At 36.2% G+C, this 19775-nt stretch overlaps 3 protein-coding genes across 6 annotated transcripts; all 3 read right to left on the bottom strand.

The window, feature by feature from the left end:
* Positions 1-22: 22 nt before the first annotated feature.
* On the bottom strand, positions 23-4369 carry LOC100779751 (eukaryotic translation initiation factor 3 subunit C). 2 transcript variants are annotated; one of them, XM_003525146.5, is made up of 4 exons: positions 4219-4369; positions 3786-3842; positions 1896-3689; positions 23-1204 (listed from the first exon to the last, which is right to left on the bottom strand). In XM_003525146.5, exons 2-4 carry the CDS (start codon positions 3807-3809, stop codon positions 245-247), a joined length of 2778 nt encoding a protein of 925 aa, XP_003525194.1. In that variant the 5' UTR covers positions 3810-3842; positions 4219-4369; the 3' UTR covers positions 23-244. The 2 variants fall into 2 exon arrangements, with proteins under 2 accessions (XP_003525194.1, XP_014631398.1); XM_014775912.3 differs by lacking the exon at positions 4219-4369 and adding an exon at positions 4089-4160.
* Positions 4370-5456: 1087 nt separating this feature from the next.
* On the bottom strand, positions 5457-7579 carry LOC100779222 (peptidyl-prolyl cis-trans isomerase FKBP17-2, chloroplastic). Its single transcript, XM_003525145.5, has 3 exons — positions 7073-7579; positions 6130-6174; positions 5457-6028 (listed from the first exon to the last, which is right to left on the bottom strand). Exons 1-3 carry the CDS (start codon positions 7453-7455, stop codon positions 5677-5679), a joined length of 780 nt encoding a protein of 259 aa, XP_003525193.1. The 5' UTR covers positions 7456-7579; the 3' UTR covers positions 5457-5676.
* Positions 7580-8846: 1267 nt separating this feature from the next.
* LOC100778331 (probable serine/threonine-protein kinase SIS8) lies at positions 8847-18457 on the bottom strand. Of its 3 annotated transcripts, none has more exons than XM_003525144.5 (13): positions 16958-18457; positions 15546-15983; positions 14929-15029; positions 13352-14598; positions 13163-13203; positions 12779-12847; positions 12309-12409; positions 11611-11689; positions 11406-11504; positions 11247-11315; positions 10845-10894; positions 9785-9961; positions 8847-9390 (listed from the first exon to the last, which is right to left on the bottom strand). In XM_003525144.5, exons 1-13 carry the CDS (start codon positions 17402-17404, stop codon positions 9258-9260), a joined length of 3051 nt encoding a protein of 1016 aa, XP_003525192.1. In that variant the 5' UTR covers positions 17405-18457; the 3' UTR covers positions 8847-9257. The 3 variants fall into 3 exon arrangements, with proteins under 3 accessions (XP_003525192.1, XP_014631399.1, XP_040871700.1); XM_014775913.2 differs by having other exon boundaries at positions 15546-16002; positions 16958-17096; XM_041015766.1 differs by lacking the exon at positions 8847-9390 and having other exon boundaries at positions 9788-9909.
* Positions 18458-19775: the final 1318 nt, after the last annotated feature.

The following is a 19775-nucleotide window of genomic DNA, read 5'->3' on the forward strand; positions in this document are numbered from 1 at the left end:
CAAAAAGAAAAACAAAGATAAGTTTGTGTGAAAGACATTGATAGCTCACGTAAATGAGCAAGGTCAATATGCATCACTTAAGGGTACAATTCAAACAAAATAAAACCAGGTGAAAATAGGTGTAAAATGAAAGCAAGCTCCAATGTAACAAATAAACAAAGATAAAATCCGTAAGAAAATTAAAGCCTACAAGAATGAAAACTAGAATGCTATAGTGCGTTAGCCAAATTATCAAAACTCTTATTCAGGCACGAACTCCCTTAAGGCTAACCATGCGAGTAGATCCATCTCCCTGGGGTCCCCTCAATGCTGAACCCCTTTGAGCAGTCCTCCCTGAACCTCCATACGAACCCCTTCCTCGTCCCCTTGAATAGCCACTCCCAGCTGCTTGGCCCAATGCCATTGGCCTTCCACCATACCCTGCACGCCCACTGCCTTGCCTTGGCTGAGAAAGGGACAGGTCTTGCCACCTACCACCGGAAGAGGCTGTACCACTGCCGGCAGCCGCGGCGGCAGCATAGTCCTGGCCATCTCTACGCCTTAGAGGCAGATCCAATCCACCACCACCTACCCTGGCCTCTGCTGCTTTTTCATTACTCTCTGCAAGGACAGATAATTTCTCGGTCAATTGGAATGCCAATGCCTGAAGCCTGGAGTGTTCAACATCTTGGAAAAGAATGCACCCAGTTGGCTGATCCCAGCTTGCATGAAGCTCCTCATTGATCATCATCCTACTGACAATGCTATGAGTGCGACAAACAGAGAGATCAAAAAATTTTGTGAGTTGATCCAGGCTCAACGATTCATAAGATGAAGAGAAGGTAAAGAGGTATGTCCTCAATGCCTCCTCCTTGATTTTGTCCTTCAGCATTTCAAGTACGGTGTCTCGATTTCTCACAAATTTCCACACATCAAGAGACACAATAATGTCAAAAGCCTTCTGGAAGTCTCCCTTGTTAAGAACCCTTGTGGCAGCCATAACATGATCTCTGACATTTTCCGGTGGACCAGTAAATGTTTGTTTCTCACTTACCTCAAGCAGGCGACGGAAAGTCTTACTAATGACCTTCCGTTTGGCATCATGAACATTGGCTGCCATATTGGGAACTTCCAGCAGCATAGCAGAAACAAGATGTACTGCCTCCAGGAGCTCTAGATTGATGTGCATATGATAGGGCATCTGTCGTCTTCTTTCCAACCTTTCCTGAAAAGAATTGAGAAGAGTTAAAAGCAATGTTAAAATGTAATTCATACAATTCTAAAACAAAGAATTTAATTAAAATGCATCGACAATATTGTCATCCAAGCACAGATCACTATTAAAAGACAAAAAGAAAAGCCAGCGTCTATCGGAAGCAACTTGATAATTGCAGAACTAACAAAAAAAACAAAAAGCCATATCAGTCCTTTCTCCTGAGGAGCTGAGTATCAGCATGCTGACCAAATTATTTATCACAGCTTCAAATTACTTCAATTTCTTTCAGTTCTATGGCTATAGATTCTAGAAATTGTTAGATTTCAGCTAAAAATCAATTTGCACTAAGTGAAGTTATCCAACAAATATATAAGTTGCACCATGAGAATTGAGGCATACGACGTGGGATTTCTGAACATACATGATGCCATTTTTCTAATAAAAAGGGTTTACCTCTTTGGTGTTGATTATACTATTAGTGTACATCTAAGCAGTTAATAAATTCATGTAATTTTCAGGTTAATTGCAATGCATGTATAAACAAAGCATACCGTTTCCCCAAACAAATAAAATGTAACAACTACTCCCTTAGTAACAATAAATGCATTGAACTCATAACTAAGAGTCTAAGACCAGCACCTAATAAACTTCCACCATATCAATCATTCGGAAAATGAAGAGGGGGAGGGGGGATCAGTACCTGTTCTGGAGTCTTCTCGTGATAACGACTTTGTGACACGCCTTGTGCCAGCAACTCCTTCACCCTTCCACCAGAGTAGAGTTCAGACAAACAGCCATGTGCTTCAGAAATCAGTCCAACCCGAAAAGCACATAAACCTAACTGTGACATGGCCCTGTTAAAAAGTATCTGCGTTGAAATGTCCATATGCTGAACACTATCTTGCAAATGGCTCATAAGAAGCAGATCACGGGCTGTTGAGAACTCATCAAGTAGAGCATGATGATATATATCACAGAGCATTGCACGTGCTTTAGTTCGCTCATCTCCATATTTGTATATCATAGATACCAATACATCCATTAGGGTCCTGCTATTCTCAGGGAAGGTGGGTTTCCGCGCAACAACCTCTGGGGTAACAACAAATGCAGTAGGAATTCTTGATTCCTCAAATTCCTTCTCACTTGCCTCCCCTCCATTATCTCCATCTTCTGTCAATTCAGTCAATTTTCTCATGGCATCATAAACCTCTTGTGGTTTGTAGTAAATGAGCTCAACCCTCCTCAAGGCCACCTTAGAAGCGGCTTTGAAATTTCCAACTCTTTCAAGATATTCCTGGACATTCTGAGCAAGAACCAGAAACGTGGGCTCATCCCTAAGTCTCTCAACATAGTCACGTGTATGAGGATCTATGCACTGCAGGCTCTTGAAAAACTCGACATCAATTCTTTCTAAAAAAGCAACTAAGTTACCCCAAACCCGAATTGTTCCATTATGTTCAGGACCTTTCTGAGTTTCATTCTCGTCTGGTTCAACCAAATCATCAGCCACTATATTTGGGTACTGCACTAAAATATCAAGAATGATCAGCATGTTCTGCACACATTTTTTCCATACATTTATGGGCACATGCCCATTGAGGCCCGGATTAACATCAAACTGAGCAGAAACCACACTGAACAGAATTTCCAACTTCTGTGCAGGTGTCTTAGCAACTTTTGTTAAGAAAGTGAGCTGCTCAACCTGTTCGAACCTACCAGTTCCCTTTCTTCCCCTGGCAGCCACAACCTCTTTAAACTTCTTGTTAACCGCGTCCCACGTGATCTCACTAGGGTTTTTCATGAACTGTCTATCCAAAAGCCTGTCCTTCTTGCTAAGCTTTTGGTCCCAAGGACCTTCACCAGCATCTGGCTTTTCATCTTCATATTGAGAGGCCTCCGAATCAGATTTTGCTTCTGGTTTTTGAAGCTGATCTGGATCAATAATCTCACCATCACTGTCATACTCTTCCTCGCTCTCCTCTTCTTTTTCCTCCTCGCTCTCAGGGTTCTCCCTGCACTTATTAATCAAGTCCTCATACTGCTTATTATTCTTCTTCAGCTTCTGCTTCATTGAGTTCAAGGCTTTAGCATTGCTACTGCTCATTTTCTTCTTGGCATCCTTATTAGCCAAAGCCTGAGCCAAGAAATCTTCCAACATCACGAGTGCCTTGATGTAAAGATTGGGGACCTTCTCAGACTCAGTGACACGCATGACCTTCTCAAGCTGTTTGTTAATCTTGTCAAAACTCTCTTGCAAGCTCACCCAGTCATTGATCTTCATGGCATTCTTCATCTGGTCGACAGTGGAAGCCATCTCCTCGAAACGTTTATCCTTTGCTGACCTCACAATGCGCTTTTGGCCATCAGAGTCATCACTGTCACTTGCATTATCCTGCAGGTACCTGCTTGTCACTGCTTGACTACCAGATTCACCCACCGTGGTATCAACCTCCTCATCATAATCACTCTCCTCCTCCTCGGAATCACTTCCACCCTGTCATTTAGAAAATTAAAAAATGCTTTGATATCACATTGTTTCTTCAATCCAATGCAGCAAATAATAAAACATAATTAAGAATGTGTTCAAAACCTGGGTCCAGAATCTTGAAGCCATCCTTTGTCAAAAGTTATGAGATGCGTCGGGAATCTGCAAATAAACATAATATCAAATTGTGGTTGTATCATACCTCTGTAACACGAAGCATAAAACAAGATAAAAACCTGTTTATTCACCAAAAAAAAAAAACTTATCCTATAGATGTTTGTTCTCAATATGTGGAGGAGAAAAGAACAAGAAGCAGAGCGGTTATTCAACAACCATCGCATGACTCGATATTCAACAAACAAATTCTCAACAAAAACAAAAGCAATTATCAGAAAAATTCACAATCACCTAACTAGACGAAACGAAATAGCGTCCTATTCAGAAGCAGAAAAATGAAAGGCAGAAGTTGGAAACCAAACAAAACAAATATAAAAATCGAACAGAGAAAACGAAACACGTGACTACAAAGGATACCGACCTTTTCAGCGAAACAAAATGGCGTCGCGAACGAAGAGAATAACTGAAACAGAAACGTGATGGAGATTTGGAATTAACCACCTGAGCAGCTGAGCCTCAGTTGAGTGATGTATTGTGGGTGCCAAGGTAATAAAGTTAGGGTTAGGGCCCGAGAGAAAATAATATGAAAAAAAAAAACGAAATAAAAAAAAAAGAATTTATCTCTATTTGTTTGAAAGAGTGAAAAAAAAATGAGAAAATTAAATGATTATATTAATTTTTAAAGTTAATTTTAGCCCCTTAAAAAATATAATCTTTTATTTCATTGTTTTTTTAACCAAAAAATAATTTATCATTTTTAATTTTCTTAATGTTATGAAATAATCTATTTAATTTTTTAAGTGAAATAATGAAGAATTTTTTCTTCAATTTCAGAGAGTTATTTTTTTTTGGAGTCCCGAGATTAAATTATTTTCATTTCTTATTTCTCTTCTAAAATTTATTATTTTTTGGTTATTATATGCCTTTTTATTTCCTTTTTCTTCATTTCAATATAAATAAACAATGGATAAAAGTGGGAACGGAAAGTTTAATGCTATGTTTGATAGAAATTGAGGGTGAAGAAAAGGAAAAGAGGAAAAATAGAGAATATACAAGAAGTTTCATATTGTTTGATACTGTGCAAATAGAGAGAGAAGGAAAAAGAGTTAGCATCTCACATCATTTTATTTCTTTGCTTGATAGGCAAGATTTTCAACATTTATACATTTTTCACATGAAATAGTTAATTTTTTTCACAATTGATTATCAATCATTTTTAATATTGAAGACAATTAATTTCAAGTTCGATAATCGATTGTTTTAAAAACTACCACAAGAAGTGCCAATTGAACTTTAAAATCTTGCTAAATACTAGTTGGTGATTTTATCATTTGTTGATAATTAATCTATATATTTGATTATATCCCAAACAGGATTACCTTCATATATGTGAAGAGAAGAAGAAAAATATATTTCCCATTTTTCTAGCTTATCCCGTTAATGATAATGGAAAATTATTTCTTTTTATTCTTCATTACAGCTGCCATTAATTGACTTCTTTCACACTTCCAAAGTAATGTTAATATTATTTGAATGAATATATATAAACTAGACTTTCGCATGCATAGGAGTAAAAAGTAAGTGTGTTACAATTTGAATATAACAAGATATGATGAAATTTGGAGGGCCTCAGTCAAGTAACCAGAAAAATAAAATGTATAAAGTTGAGGACTGCACGTGTTATTGTATTTGTAGGCACTAAATTTGAAATTAGAAGTTAAACAAAGCCCCATCATGGCCTTTAAAGGTCAGCCTGACAAAATTATTGACAGTTTAAATGTATATTACTATCTTTCAATCCCATCGAAAAGAATGAGAAAATAATTAAATGAATGATATTATATTAGATGATAGAAGCTGAGCACCCTGCATGATTGGATTAAGCGGGTGCAATGGAGACTTTTTCAACCTCTAGAATGTATTCAAGTGTTGCAAGTGGAGGAATTTGCACACCAGTGCCTAAGTCAGCACCATTCTCTCCAAACCCCAATTTAGGAGGGACTATTACCTTCCTCTTGCCTCCAGCCTTCATAGTTTTAAGTGCATATTCTATACCTTCACAGACTCCCTTACTATATGGCCTTGACCCCATCACTAGAGCCAATGGTTTCTTGTCCCCCTCAAATGTGTCTACAAACACTTCACTACTTTCAATTTTTCCCATGATATCAATCACAACCAAATCTCCCGGCCTTGGTGAAGCGCCACCACCAAGTTTCAACTCATAGTACCTGTTAATTTAACACATTTTGTGCATCACAAAATGAGGCATATAATAACTGTATAGTGTATACAATTATCTTAAGTTATAATAGTGTGAATGATAATGAACCTTATGCCATTAGGAAGCACCACCTCTTCCACCTTCTCAACGTTCCTATGCAAGACAAGAAGGCCATCAGTCATCAATAAAAGAACTAAAATGTAACCTTGACTATATAATTTTGATGAATGTAAGAAGATTGTTGTTGGAAAGTTTTCTTAATTGCATTAACTGTCTTCTCAACAGCCCCGCAGCCTCTACAGTCTACAATAGCATATTAACATTTCACAATTAAATAACCATTAAATAGAGGATGAGGATCCCGTTGTGAACCAATTTAAACAATTTAATTGTAATTGTTAGTAGTTACTTTTCTGTCATAAAAGTTAGTTATATCTAAATAACTTCATTAGTTGTTATAAAATAGAAAAGTGTGAATAACAAAGATAGAGTGAGTGTGCATCTTTTGTGCAAAAGCCTAAATCTTCTCTCTTTCTCTCCATAACTTGTTCTAGTGTGGTGAGTTCCTGCTATCAATAGCTCAACAGGTCCAAACACGTCTCAAAAAGGCTACCTATAGAGGGATATCAGAAAGGCTGACTGAAGTGTCATAGAGTACAACTACCAAAATGTCAGTTCTCAGGGGCTGTTGAAATCTCACATCTACTAGAAATATCACCAATGTAATCCTTATAAGGCTTGTACAAGCCCAGATTCTTAGGATAGTCAATTTTCTTAAAGAAATCAAAAAAAAAAAACAGTTTTTAGTAACTTCAAAAAATTACAGGAAAGTTGTTGATAAATAAGTACAGGTGCACCCACCAAATAATGGACTTTTGGCATGTTTTGTCAGAGAACTTGTGGCATTCATAAGTTTTGTGTTCATGGGAATCTTTTTAAAATGTATTTCAATGTCATAAATATCTGTTGGGGCTTTAGAAGTTGGAGAAGTTTCCTAAGGATGAAACAAATAAAAAAAATAAAAAAATAAAAACATATTTGGAACACGGACCTTGTATTTGCCTCTTGCTGAGACAGCTCAAGGCGAGTCTTGATTTGTTCTGAGATGACACCAAATGCAAGAAAGCCAACCCATGCAAGACCAGCTCCTATCCCAAACCTTCTGGTCAAGGAAGTGGCTATCCAATCCGTGGATCCAACCTTAGTGGATGAAGTGACTGGTTTGATGGGCTTCTGTTGCTTAGCTTCAGTGGACACTTGCACTGATTCCTCATTCAAATTTGTTGTTCTTAGCTGCTGTGGAGACGAAGTTGGAGGCTGAGATTGTGGTGAAGGTGTTGGTGGTGGAGTTTGTGATGATGAAGAAATGTGATGAGTTCTAATAATAGTAGGGGGGAGGGAGAAAATTGGTGGGGAACCAAAGAAAGCAGCCATGTTCAGGATGAAAGAAGGTTGGTCTAGATACAAAAGGTAAAAAGAAATATCTTACAAGGTCAAGTGCCCACCTTATCCCTTACCATGTAGTGGTTCTACCTTAGCCCTTAGTTGCACATGTCACAATTGAGAATATAAACTAAAAAACCTTAGCTGTTACGTATAAATGATGCGAGTTGATTTCATGCTTTAAATTCTAGCAGAAAAAATAGATAGGACACATCTCTTTCTTTTTTTCTTACTTTGTCTGAAAGGACAAAACAAAAAAAAAGGAAAATATTCTTGTCACCGAATAATGCATTTCAAACGGAAAGTTTTAACCAAGTATGCGTACATCATGGCAGCAGGTTGGAATTCCACTCGCTCTTCCCCATGCATATAATCCATCTATATCTTTTTTTCATATAATGTTAATTTTAGATACTTATTCTTAACATACTCTTCAGCAAATTAAAAGAATAATGTCAAGTTTAACGGACAATACTTTGCCCTTGCGACTATAATTTTCCTATTTTTTTTCAAACATAGCTTCTGGAACATGCTAATTAGTTGCCTAAAGTTGATGATTGAACTGCATAGGGTGCAGATCTAAATCTAACTGTGATTAAATTTTAAAAGGAACTTTCATCTGAATTTAATACAAAAATAAATCTTTTGAAGATTTTAGCTAAGCATGGCAATGGCCCCGAACCCATGGGATCCGTCCCGGACTCGTCCTGATTTTGACAAGAAAAACTCGAATGGACTGGGATCATGGTTGGGTTCGGGTTTTCCTCGACAGCCAAAGTCGGGGGTTCAGGGTCGAGGATAGGATTATTAATACCCGATGCGAACCCACTCCCTAATCCGTCCCGCTAATAATTAATTTACAAAAATATTCTTGCATATATATAACACTAAAAGCTGAAACTATTGGATTGAATTTTATGTTACAATTGGATTAAATTTTATGTTGTCATGTACAATTTAAAAATATGTTGTGATTGCTATTTAAAATTATTTTTTTCATTATATGAAAAATTGTATTTTTTATAGAATTTCATAAGCATGTTGGGGGTGGAAAAAACCTGACCACGTCAAGGACGAGAATGGGATAAATCTACACTCTTGTTGGATTTCGGGGACAGGAGAGGGAAAAAAATGAAGAGTCGGGGACGGGGCAGGATAAGCAAAATCCGACCCCAACCTGCCCCGTTGTTATGCCTAATTTTTGCCCAAGAAAAGAGCAAACTGCAAAGTGAGACCAACTACACTAAAATACAACATCTATGTTGTTGCACAATCTCTAGAAGTTCATTTCATCTAAAATGATTAAGTGTAGAATGTTCCCCAAACAGCTGAAAATAAAATAACATTTTTCCTGTAACAGTATGCATGTCCGAGAGAGAATTGCAAGGCTCGCAGAAAATTTAGTACATTTACCCAATTTACATGGTCACTAATTACAGCAACAAGCAATTTTCAATTATCGTTAATCCTTTCTTCTGCTCAAATTACAGATGCAACTTCCATAACTATTTATGGACAACAAAATTTAGACACTGATTACAACATTTTCCAAAGAATTTTGTACAAACAAATGGTACAACCTGGACAATGAGTGCACTGTGGATTACAGAAGAGACAAGGAAACAGACAAAAACAAAGAAAGAGAAGGAACTAGAGGAGTGAAAACCTTGAATGAGAATGTAAGTTAGCTGAACCAATCACTTTTGCCAATCCCAAATGGTAAATACTCTACAACTTGCCCTCACATTTTAAGCAGTAAAATGAAAACAAAATGTTAGTCGTATAATTGTCTCCTATCCTGCGGGGTCCTCAGCAATTCGTGATGACTGAGCAATTGGTCTATGCACTTGAGAAACAGTAATTGGCTTCTGCAATGGCTTCAAAGCAGCCATGATTTCAGCAAACGTGGGCCTCAACTTTGGATCACTATAATACAGAAAAGTAGCATATTGAGTCATACATCTTATTGTAGAATGAAATTCTTTCACATGCAATAACTAAGAAAGACATTATTGCAAACTCATACCATAAAAACATGTTTATACCCTTTAAAAAGATCACATTCGTATGTTATGCATCTATATGAAAGAAAACATATGATCATATTATATCTCCGACTGCTCCACCATATAAACTTACGGAAAAATACACCTTACAGTTGTAGAGCATCAGACAGCCTAAATAGAATGAGAGGAACAATTTCTCAGACTGTGGCAACAATATGCCACTATTCTATCTGGTTCAATTCAATAGAATAGTATAACATATATCAGTCGCAGTTCAGAATGGAAGGGAAAAAAATGATTAAAGTTACACTCACGTCTGCCAGCATTGTCTGATAATATCGGCAATGGCAGGGTCTACATTATCTGGAATGTCAAGACGGCGATGTTGAAAACCCACAGCACCAACTACTTGCATCGGATTCATTCCTCCCCAGGGTTGCTGCAAAGTAGAGAGCTCCCATAATATGACCCCATAGCTAAAAACGTCACACCTAGAAAATGAATCCCAACTTATTATCATAAAAGCCAATTGGGTTTTAAAAAGTGGTAGAGCCAATGAGTAGATAGGTTTGAGATAAGGAAGCCAGTTATTAAGCAATATTTATTAGACATGAAAAGAAAAATCCTTGTTTTGTTTTCCCTAAAACTATAGATTCAAGAGGATTCAGTAAGTAACCAAGCTTCCTTTTTGGTTGATAAAACAAAAAACTTAATCACAGAGAACAAAACGGGATTACAATAATCCTCCAAGGAAAAATGGTGAGCCTAAAGAGCTCAAAAGTTGCAAAAAACAGAGCTTCCCAAGGTGTGATCATAAAAGGAGAATGGCAAAGAGTCGGAGTGATCATAAACAAAGCCTCAGCCTACAACATATCAAAGGACAAAGAAACATCCTTGCAAATGCAAGCAGTCCTCATAACCATGCAATGCTACTAAATTTCAGATTCCTTTTTCTTGAGTAGCCTCATATCATGAGAAATTGCAATAAAGAAGAATGAAATAATAATAATTTTTTTTTAAAAAATAGAACTTGACACTCAAATTGGCTTACACACCATAAATAATAGAAGAACTAGCTATTTGAGGCCTATGGATCTGCTATAACATACATCAGTATTAATATAAGCTAAACCAAACATGCACTTAATATAAATTCATAAAAGTGTATTGATATTCTAGAATATGATAATAAGTACCAGTTTTCCCTGCCTACTTATTAAACTAATCAAATCTACATAAAATATTTGCACGCACAATGTGCCAGTCATACACTTCATGGTAATGTTAAATAAAGGAAGAGTAGCAACAAGGGAAACAACCACAACTTCCTGTCCCTCAAGCAAATTAACAAATACCGAGAATAACAAAACTTACTTTTCATCTGAAAGTTCATTTCTCAACACTTCTGGAGCCATCCACTCAGCCTGAAACATGTTATACACATAACTGAAGTATGTTCTAGTATATCCAATTCCAATGAGTTCTTGGCTGTCTTTTATAAATGCAGATAACAAAATGATTATGCAAGAAAATGGATGTCATAAACAATGCCCAAATTAGGAACTTCAAAACCACAGAACCAAAAGGTAACCAAAAGTAATTTCAAAATTTATAGGGAAGAAAATCTGTGGCCATTCAAAAGTAGCTATTAGTTAAAAGATATACAAAGTGTCTGAATTTATGTGTGAACGCGTATGTATTAGCATGATTTTATTTAAAAGGGACAGATTTTACAACATCTATTGGACTAAGGACACAAAAATTATGATAGCTTACTGTTCCTGCAGTTGATCTGGAAGAAAGGAATGTACTGTGCTTCATTCGTGATAAGCCAAAATCACATACCTATTCACCAGGAAAAAAAAGTTATAACCTATCAACAAATAGCACTCACAACACTATTGAGGAACATTAATCACAAGATTCAATTAGCACCTTTACTACCCAGTTTTTGTCAACAAGAAGATTTGGGGACTTTAAATCACGATGCACAATCACTGGAGTGCAGTTGTGCAGATAGTTCATTCCTCGAGCCTGAATAGTCAAAGGAGACAAGGTTATATCATGAGAACTACTGGGCATTATAGCAATAATTTGCTGAATGAAGTTGCATTGCAATTAAAGACAACAAAATCCCTACAGCATCAAGGGCCATCCGCAACCGCCTTCGCTCATCTAATTGATTGTTAGGTCGGTGAATTAATCTATACAAACTCCCTCTGCAAAAGATTATCTACGTCTCAGTATTCAAAGAATCAAACTCCAAAAAGACATTAATCAAATAAAATAAATACCCTTGAGTATGGTCATCTAAAATTTCTGAGTTCTTAAGTTACTAATCAAATAAACTCAGTATAAGTTGGGTTCTAATCAATAGTAACATGTAAATTGTACATTTGCAAATACATGCCTATATTTTCAGTTCACAGCGTTCATATATTAGAACATGGTATGGAGCACAATCACAATTTTTTTTTTTATGAAAATTATACACTAAAGGCATCTAAGATAAGAGTACTGCTTTTGTATATATAATCAAGGAATTATTAAGATAGAAAAGAGAGGTTCAACCGCTATTTTAACCCCAAAAAAATCCTAATGGTTTCTACCATCCAATAAGCATTTTCTCCTTCTCAAGGCATATGCCACATCATTTGCTAAAGCAATTCAGAAAGAATTTTTGGAAGATGTAGCATTATTCTTTTTGTAGTATAGAACAGTACTATTTGTCTATTTCATTAATTATGCTGGTAGTGCAAGAAAATATCAACTTCCAAAAAAATTGCAAATCCACAACAGTCTCAAATTAAGCTCAGGAAATGAAGAAATTCTAGTTACCTAGGAAGAAATTCAGAAACAATTGAAAGATTTGGAGGTCGAGTTACTGCTCCCATGAAGAGAACAACATTTGGATGCCTCAGTCTTTTCATTATTTGGACCTAATGCAATTTATATAAATTACATAAGCACTTCCATCATTGAACAGTGAACCATATATATATGTAAATGAGATGGTGGGACAACAAAAACAACCAATATTACATAATGTCTGCAGAATTGAGCAAAAACTAATTCTGATGGTATTTTGAATTGGTAAATCCTGATCCAAAAATTAGAAATATTAAAAGAAATGATGAAATCAAACTATCTTCCATTTGATCCATTTATCTCACTAACACACGAAAGCCTCTATTGATCAAACCTAGCTATAATCTTTGCTCTCAATGGAATCATTAATCAAATGGGATCATAAATAAGTAGAAAGAGGAAAAAGAAGAGAAATGTAGGGAAGTAGAGGTGGCATGTACCTCACTTTTGAATTCTTCAAGTAATTCACCAGAGATATCTTGATATAGAAACTTTTTTACAGCAACTTCCTATAAAGCAAAGAGAGGGAACATGCTGTAAATATAAAAAATATCTAACCAACAATGTAATAGGAAACCACATGTGTATATATATATAGAGACAAGTGACAACATAAATGAGAGGTAGTCAATATGGTATAACAAAATTACATTTTATAAATTGTTGTGCTTGCACATACAAAGGTGCAATTGCAGTAGTGAAGCCTTAAAAAGTTTACATTTCATTGCAAGCAAAAAAGACTAAATGAATAATAAAAGAAAGATGAAAAATATATGTAGTATGATAAATGATACAATTGATTAGGTTCATGAAGATATACTCACAGTTCCATGCCATTCACCACGGTAAACTTCCCCATATGATCCTGCATGCCAAATACCAGCCACACAGTTGCAATTGAGTTTTTCTATGGAACACCAGACAAAAAAAAAAAGTGCTCCTATACACAGTAGCACTGTCAAATAGAAAGATGTATGAGTAACAATAAACATAGAACAATATACAGTTAATACCAAGTCCAATACGCTCTCCCACTGCAATTTCCTCCCATGGAATATCATACTCAGCAACATCATCTAGCGCTGAATCAGATTTTGTGCTGTCATTACTTACTGATCTATCAGATTTTCTCTCGCCTTCTGAGTTTTCTCCTAAAGCATTATGCTCTCCATCACCACTACCCTTCGATTCACAACCAGCACCCTCTGCATCACCATCACTCCGACTGCCCTGCTCGTACTGCTTACTTACAGCAGCAGTGGTTGCTACAACAGCTGCAGCAGTAGCAGTAGCAGCTGCTGCTACAGGAATCTCAAGATTCGAGTCAGCATTTGACTTCGTTACAGCAACTACCATAGAAGATGCAACAACAGCAGCAGCTGCAGCTGCAGCTGCCGCAACTGGCATATTTTTTCCATACTTTACCTGAGTTGCTTCTACCTGTGATGATATGTGCTGTCCAGCAGCTTCCCCTGAATCAAGAGGAAGGCCAGTTCCTAAGCCATCAACAGGCTTAGAATGCTCCAGGTGACTGCTAGTGCTAGGAGTTGCTTTGCGCTGAACTCGGTAGTGAGGCAAAGGAGGCAAAAATCGAGCAGGAACTAGATTGTCATCAGTCTTAGTTTCTCGCTGCACACTTCCTTGTTTATTTTCATCTTTTTGTTCAGTTGGAAAATTGGCCTCAGTCAGGGTACTTAACTGCCCATGATAAATTTCAGAAAATAAGTTTGGAGGTGCAACAACACCACTTTCAAGCAAAACATCATGAAGTTTTTGAGCCAAGTTAGGGTTCTCCTTAGCAGCATCAATCATATATTGGGAAACATCTTTGACTTTCATTCTACGCACTGCAGGAGAACTGATTCCTTCAGTCCAAGAAGGAGATCTTCCATGCATATATGGATAATTAGGTCTGCTAGGGGAATCTCGCACTATGATCTTCTCCTCATAGGGGGTATTTTTGGATTCATTTGATGGTTTCTTCAATTCTTCCTTGCCCGTAGTAGGCCCGCTTACATCGGATTCTTTCCCTGCATAGCCAAAATACTTTGATTTATTATCTTTATCCAGAGTCCCAGAGTCTGAAGCTTCTTCAGATGAACTTCCAACCCCACTGCTGAATGATGCTACGTGAGACGAATCAAGCTCTCTTGATGAAGGACTGGCTACAAAGGAAGAATCATCAAACTCAATGTGTGATCCAGTAGCATCAGATGGAATAAGTGTTCCAGGAGCTGCCATTAGGTCAACAATGTACTCCCTGAAATTCATATCATTATCAATCACAACTTCCAGATACATAATAACAAGGCTTTGCAACTCCTACTTAAGAAACTTACAAAAAGAATGAGAGAACATTCAGCTATAGGCAATATTAAATGATTAATTGAAAAAATGAACAAAATGCTACAACAGGAAAGTCTAACCAAAACAAAAGATACTAGTAACGTAACACATCTTCAAGTCAGGAACAATATAATATAACAAAGCTTCAAGTCTGTACACAGCCTTATCTCAGAAAACTATATATAAGCAAAATAATTCTGCACACTTGCCTATACCACCAAAATACAACTTTAACTGCACTCACCTTCCATCTATCTTGACAAAGTTCATTGCCACATCATTGGAACCCATATACTGCAGTCCTTTCACCAATCGACACGGGATGCCCAAACTGTCAGCTAAAACCTACATTTAATACAGAGAAATATAATTTTATTCCACAAAACATGCTAGTCTTTAAAAGAGTATGACAAAAATCTCATAGCATGTAGTGATCCCAACTGCCGATTCTCTTAATATGATTGTTAGATTTCAACTTAAAATCAATTGGCACTAAGTGAAGTTGCCTAACAGATATATAAGCCCCAAGAACTGAGGCAGACGATGTGGGACTTCCTAACACCCCTCCTCCACAGATACCTGCCAATACAGGCGAGCCTACTAAAATAGGCAAGAACTAAGATGGGCTATAGGCTCTAATACCATGTTAGATTTAACTTACCATTGACACTAAGTGAAGTTGTCTAACAGATATATAAGCTGACATCCCAAGAACTGAGGTAGGCGATGTGGGACTTCCTAACAATAATGTCATTCTGTTTTGATTTAAATCTAACCATAATTAATGTTACAAGACCCTTACATCAACCAGACCGTTCTCATTAAAATGTAAACCAGAAAAAAGAATGTTGGGAAAAGTACCTTGAATAACAATGCGCGATGCCGAGCCAATCCAATGGTCAGTGAACCAAGTGGCAAAACCATGCTACCGAGGGTAGCTTTTAGACTGTAACTAAGACTCCTCCATGCTCTTGACATGCTTTCGGGATCTTCAACTGATCCACCCATATAGTCAGCCACTATTATTGCAAGCTTGTGTACCAAATCACTATCTACAAGTACTTCAAAATCTTTTCTTGAATTGACAGCCATCTCCATGGCTTCTTGTTCAAGTTTCAACAAACTGGAATCAGCAGCCCTGTTGACCAAGACTGCTTCCCATGTGACATCATCTGAGGTTGGTGTTCCTTGCAGATCTACAAGAGAAGGCATTCTTGCAGAGGTTGACTCAGTCAAGATCCCATACAGATCATAGAAACCATCTGAGATTTTGTCATCATAACCAAGAGCGTTGTAATTCTGTGAAGCATGGATAAATCTACGATATGAGATAAGTCAGAAAGGAATATAAAGTAGGATATATTACAGTTAAGTAACTCTAAAGTTAGCTTTCATGCATCAACATCCTAATCCATTCAGCATCATTAACTCTTAAAATTAGTTTCCCAAATCTCATACCAAGATGTCGAGCAATTTTTACAATTATAAATCGTTTAATGTCTGCAAGTATGTCATATACGTCCAAAATGCAAGTACTTAATGCATCTCAGCTGCAACTTTAGCATCCTTTTTCAATTTATATGATATATGATATGAGCAAAGTCGTAGCCAAATTAGCCATTATAAAACTCCAACTTTTAAGCGCAAATATGCTGAGTGATAGTGGAAGTTCCAGCCTAACAGCACTGTTCAGAATGCTATTGATATATTTAGTAAGAGGAATGCTAACAACACAACCTTTAAAACACTCCTTCTAGCACACTAATTATTGGTTAAATTTTTTTCAAAACCACAAAGTCATAAGTCAGATTCGTCAAATAAGAAGTGAAATCCACAAATTTTTCTAATTTATAATAAATTTCAGTCAATAGTAAAGAGTTTTCGAAAGAGTTCGGTGCTAGCATTTCTCATTCGATAACGCAAAATTCTACTAACAATCATGAATTGCTATCATTTCACACAGATGAGAAAGTTTAAAGGAAAAAAAAAAACATGAGTGGGGTCAAATGCAATATAGAGATTCCTGCATCCTTTCCTTCATACCCCCCCCCCCCCCCCCCCCCATCTCTTTTCTTCAGGCTTTACACTCATTAGACTACAATTCCATGATTCAAGTTATGAAAATGAAACACCATCTCAGCATCAGAATGCTTCAAGCCTTGTATATCTCTATTTGTAATCGATGATACTTTAGTTCTGGTGGCACCCTCATACTTATAACAACAAGAATGTGACTTCAACCTTTAAGTCAATGGACTAACAAAGTGACTTACCCAGTAACGGTAGGCCACAACTTCAGCTGGTGTATTATCAGGGTCACAGGATCCCAAACTGATCTGCTTAACAGCTTCAATCTGTACAGCCTCAGGATCCTCTTTTGCACTCAGCTCCAAAGCCAGTTGTATCTGATACTCCTCCTCCACTTCAGGATCCCTCGACGTGCTAGACTCCGAATCACGCCTCGCTGAATCAGACACAACATCCAAACCACCACTGCTCACTGAATCAGATGGCTCCATTCTTTCTCCTCTAGCCAGGATGGGAGATGGAGGACTGGGACTCTGCCTATTAGAAACTGAATGCAACCAATTGGAAAGCTTCTTAGGGGCAGTGGATGAAGATGAACCATCACTGGACTTGTTGCTCTTTGATGAAGTAGCCCCTTGGGCATCTTCTGATTGATTGGACATGATATGAAGCTTCTTAAGAATGTTCTTCATATCTGTTATCTAGAGTACTGAATGCTAAAGAAGTGGAAACCTCTCCATTTTGCTCTTTGACCAAGCATGAATCTCTCTCAGTATCAAAGAATGGTCTTTGGTATCTAGAAAATTATTCAAAGAACCCCATTTTGGAAAACAGCTCCTAAGCCAAGAAACCAACACAATCAAATCCAAATAACAGTTCCAAGCAACAGGCTTTGCACGTTTCCTAATCAAGGCGATCCAGATGCTTGAATTGAACTGGAGCAGTTTCCTATTCAGCAGACAAGACTGAAATATTCCAAAAGAAACACAAACAGATGTTTGATACCATTCACCACCTTTAGGAAGCAGGGAAACCAAAATCACTGAGCCCCCATATGGAGAAAGAATGGATCTTTGCTTCTGTTTGTGGAAGGAATAAGAGCACAAAAATGGAAGAGACAAGAGAGTTGAGAAGACAACATTAAAGGGCAGAGGCTAAGACAGCAGAGACTAGGAGCAAGTGGGAGAAAGTAGGGGCCACAAAGCATGACCCACTTGAGAAGAGAGAGGATCACACGTACTACTTCATAGTCCCAGAGAGAAAATTAAAGGTGGTGGGACTTGGAACACAACCAACTTGCTTTCTCTTTCTTCTTCCTCCTCCTCCTTATCTCTATGTTGTGTTTGTGTATGTTTTGAGAAGGTCCAAATAGAAGTGGTGCTTGTGGTGGTGGCATGAGTTGGGTGCTTGTGGTGAACTGCTCAGAAATGGCATATAGAATGAACAAGTTGGAAAAAATAATAAGGTTGCTTTGAGCCTCCAACTTTTGCTATTTCAAGCAAACCCAATCTTTGTCCTTAGTGGTATGTAAAGGGCTTTGAAGTGGAAGTGGCGAAAAAAACTCACTTTCATTCATGTGCAGCCTCATCTCATCTCATCTCTACTACTTGAATAGCCCGCACTCTGCTCCACCTTTTAATGCTCCTATTCAATTCAGTTCAATAATACTCGCGGATAACGGCACCCATTATTATTACCCTTTTTCAACAAAATATGTGTGCTACACTGCTAGTGCTACACAAAATGATAGCTTAAAAAATTGCATGACAGCATTGTCGATTATATATGGTGGAGAGTCGACTAGATTTCGTACTATCTGAGCTTTTGCTATTAGGCACCATTAACACTTTTGCTGAATATCATTTTCCATTTATTTGTATAAATCTTTGTTGTTGTGGTGGAATTATTGCATGTTGTATATTTCACAACTACCAAATAGGAAGATGAGGTTCTGTGGATAAAAATTGTTTTAATTTATTGAAAAGAAAGTTTAATTGTTTTTCCTTGTTTGTACTTCGATATTGACAATTTGAATCTATGTATTAATTAGATTTAATTACTTATTTAATTTCTATAATTATAGTTATATGTTTGCTAAGATACTTTAGGAGTTTATAAGTTAGTTTTGTTTGCCACACAAGCTTATTTTAATAGCTTATAAAAATAAGCTAGCTTTTAAAAGTTATAATTTTTTTTCATCGTTGTTAATTTATTTGCAATATTTTTTATCTTTTTTAATCAAATAATTATTATATCTTTTTATGAAAATTTATATGTATCAACTAATTTTACTAAACATTTTCAATTTAATTACATGTGAGTTTTCAAAATGATATATTTTGGAAAATTAGCTAATAAACTAGTTCAAAGTTTATAAGTTAACTAAAAGATCATAAGCTAGGAGCTACAAATTTAAAGGTAGTTGAAATAGGATAATATTTTTAAAATATTTTATAATATAAAAGAACGGTAAAGGTTTACTGATTTTAATCATTGTTTAATCATTGTTTAAAATCAAATTTTTAATCAACTAATTATTGTTTTAAATCATTTTTTTAAAAGTACAATTAAATTAAATAAGCTTATACTGTTCAAAATCATTTTTTAATATTTAATTTTATTAATAACTAGATACAAGTCAACCAAATAATTATAAAATTCATATGATTCAATTAATTTTTAACCTTAACTAATGGTGTAACAATATCAATAGAGGAATTGATTATCATAAACATATGAGAATGTGAAAATAGGTAAAAGATTTTTAAATTGAAAAAAAAGTAAAAAAAAAAAATCTAACAAATTAGTGATGATAAAATTGAGAAGAAGAAAAAAATAGTAGCTTACCAGCTGACTTATTTTCATAAGTCAAGTCACTTTAAGTAGCTTATAAAAATAAGTTAAATACTACTAAAATAAGTTTGTGTATTAAATAAGATTCATCTTTACCAAAGTAACTTATAAGTTATTCAAAAAAATTTATAGACTCCCCCCAAAAGCCTTATACACACTTATTAGTTCATTTTACCAAATATAAAAGTTATTTATTCTAGTCCTTGTATA

Source organism: Glycine max, chromosome 5, assembly GCF_000004515.6.
Source record: "Glycine max cultivar Williams 82 chromosome 5, Glycine_max_v4.0, whole genome shotgun sequence".
NCBI classification, from domain to species: Eukaryota; Viridiplantae; Streptophyta; class Magnoliopsida; order Fabales; family Fabaceae; genus Glycine; species Glycine max.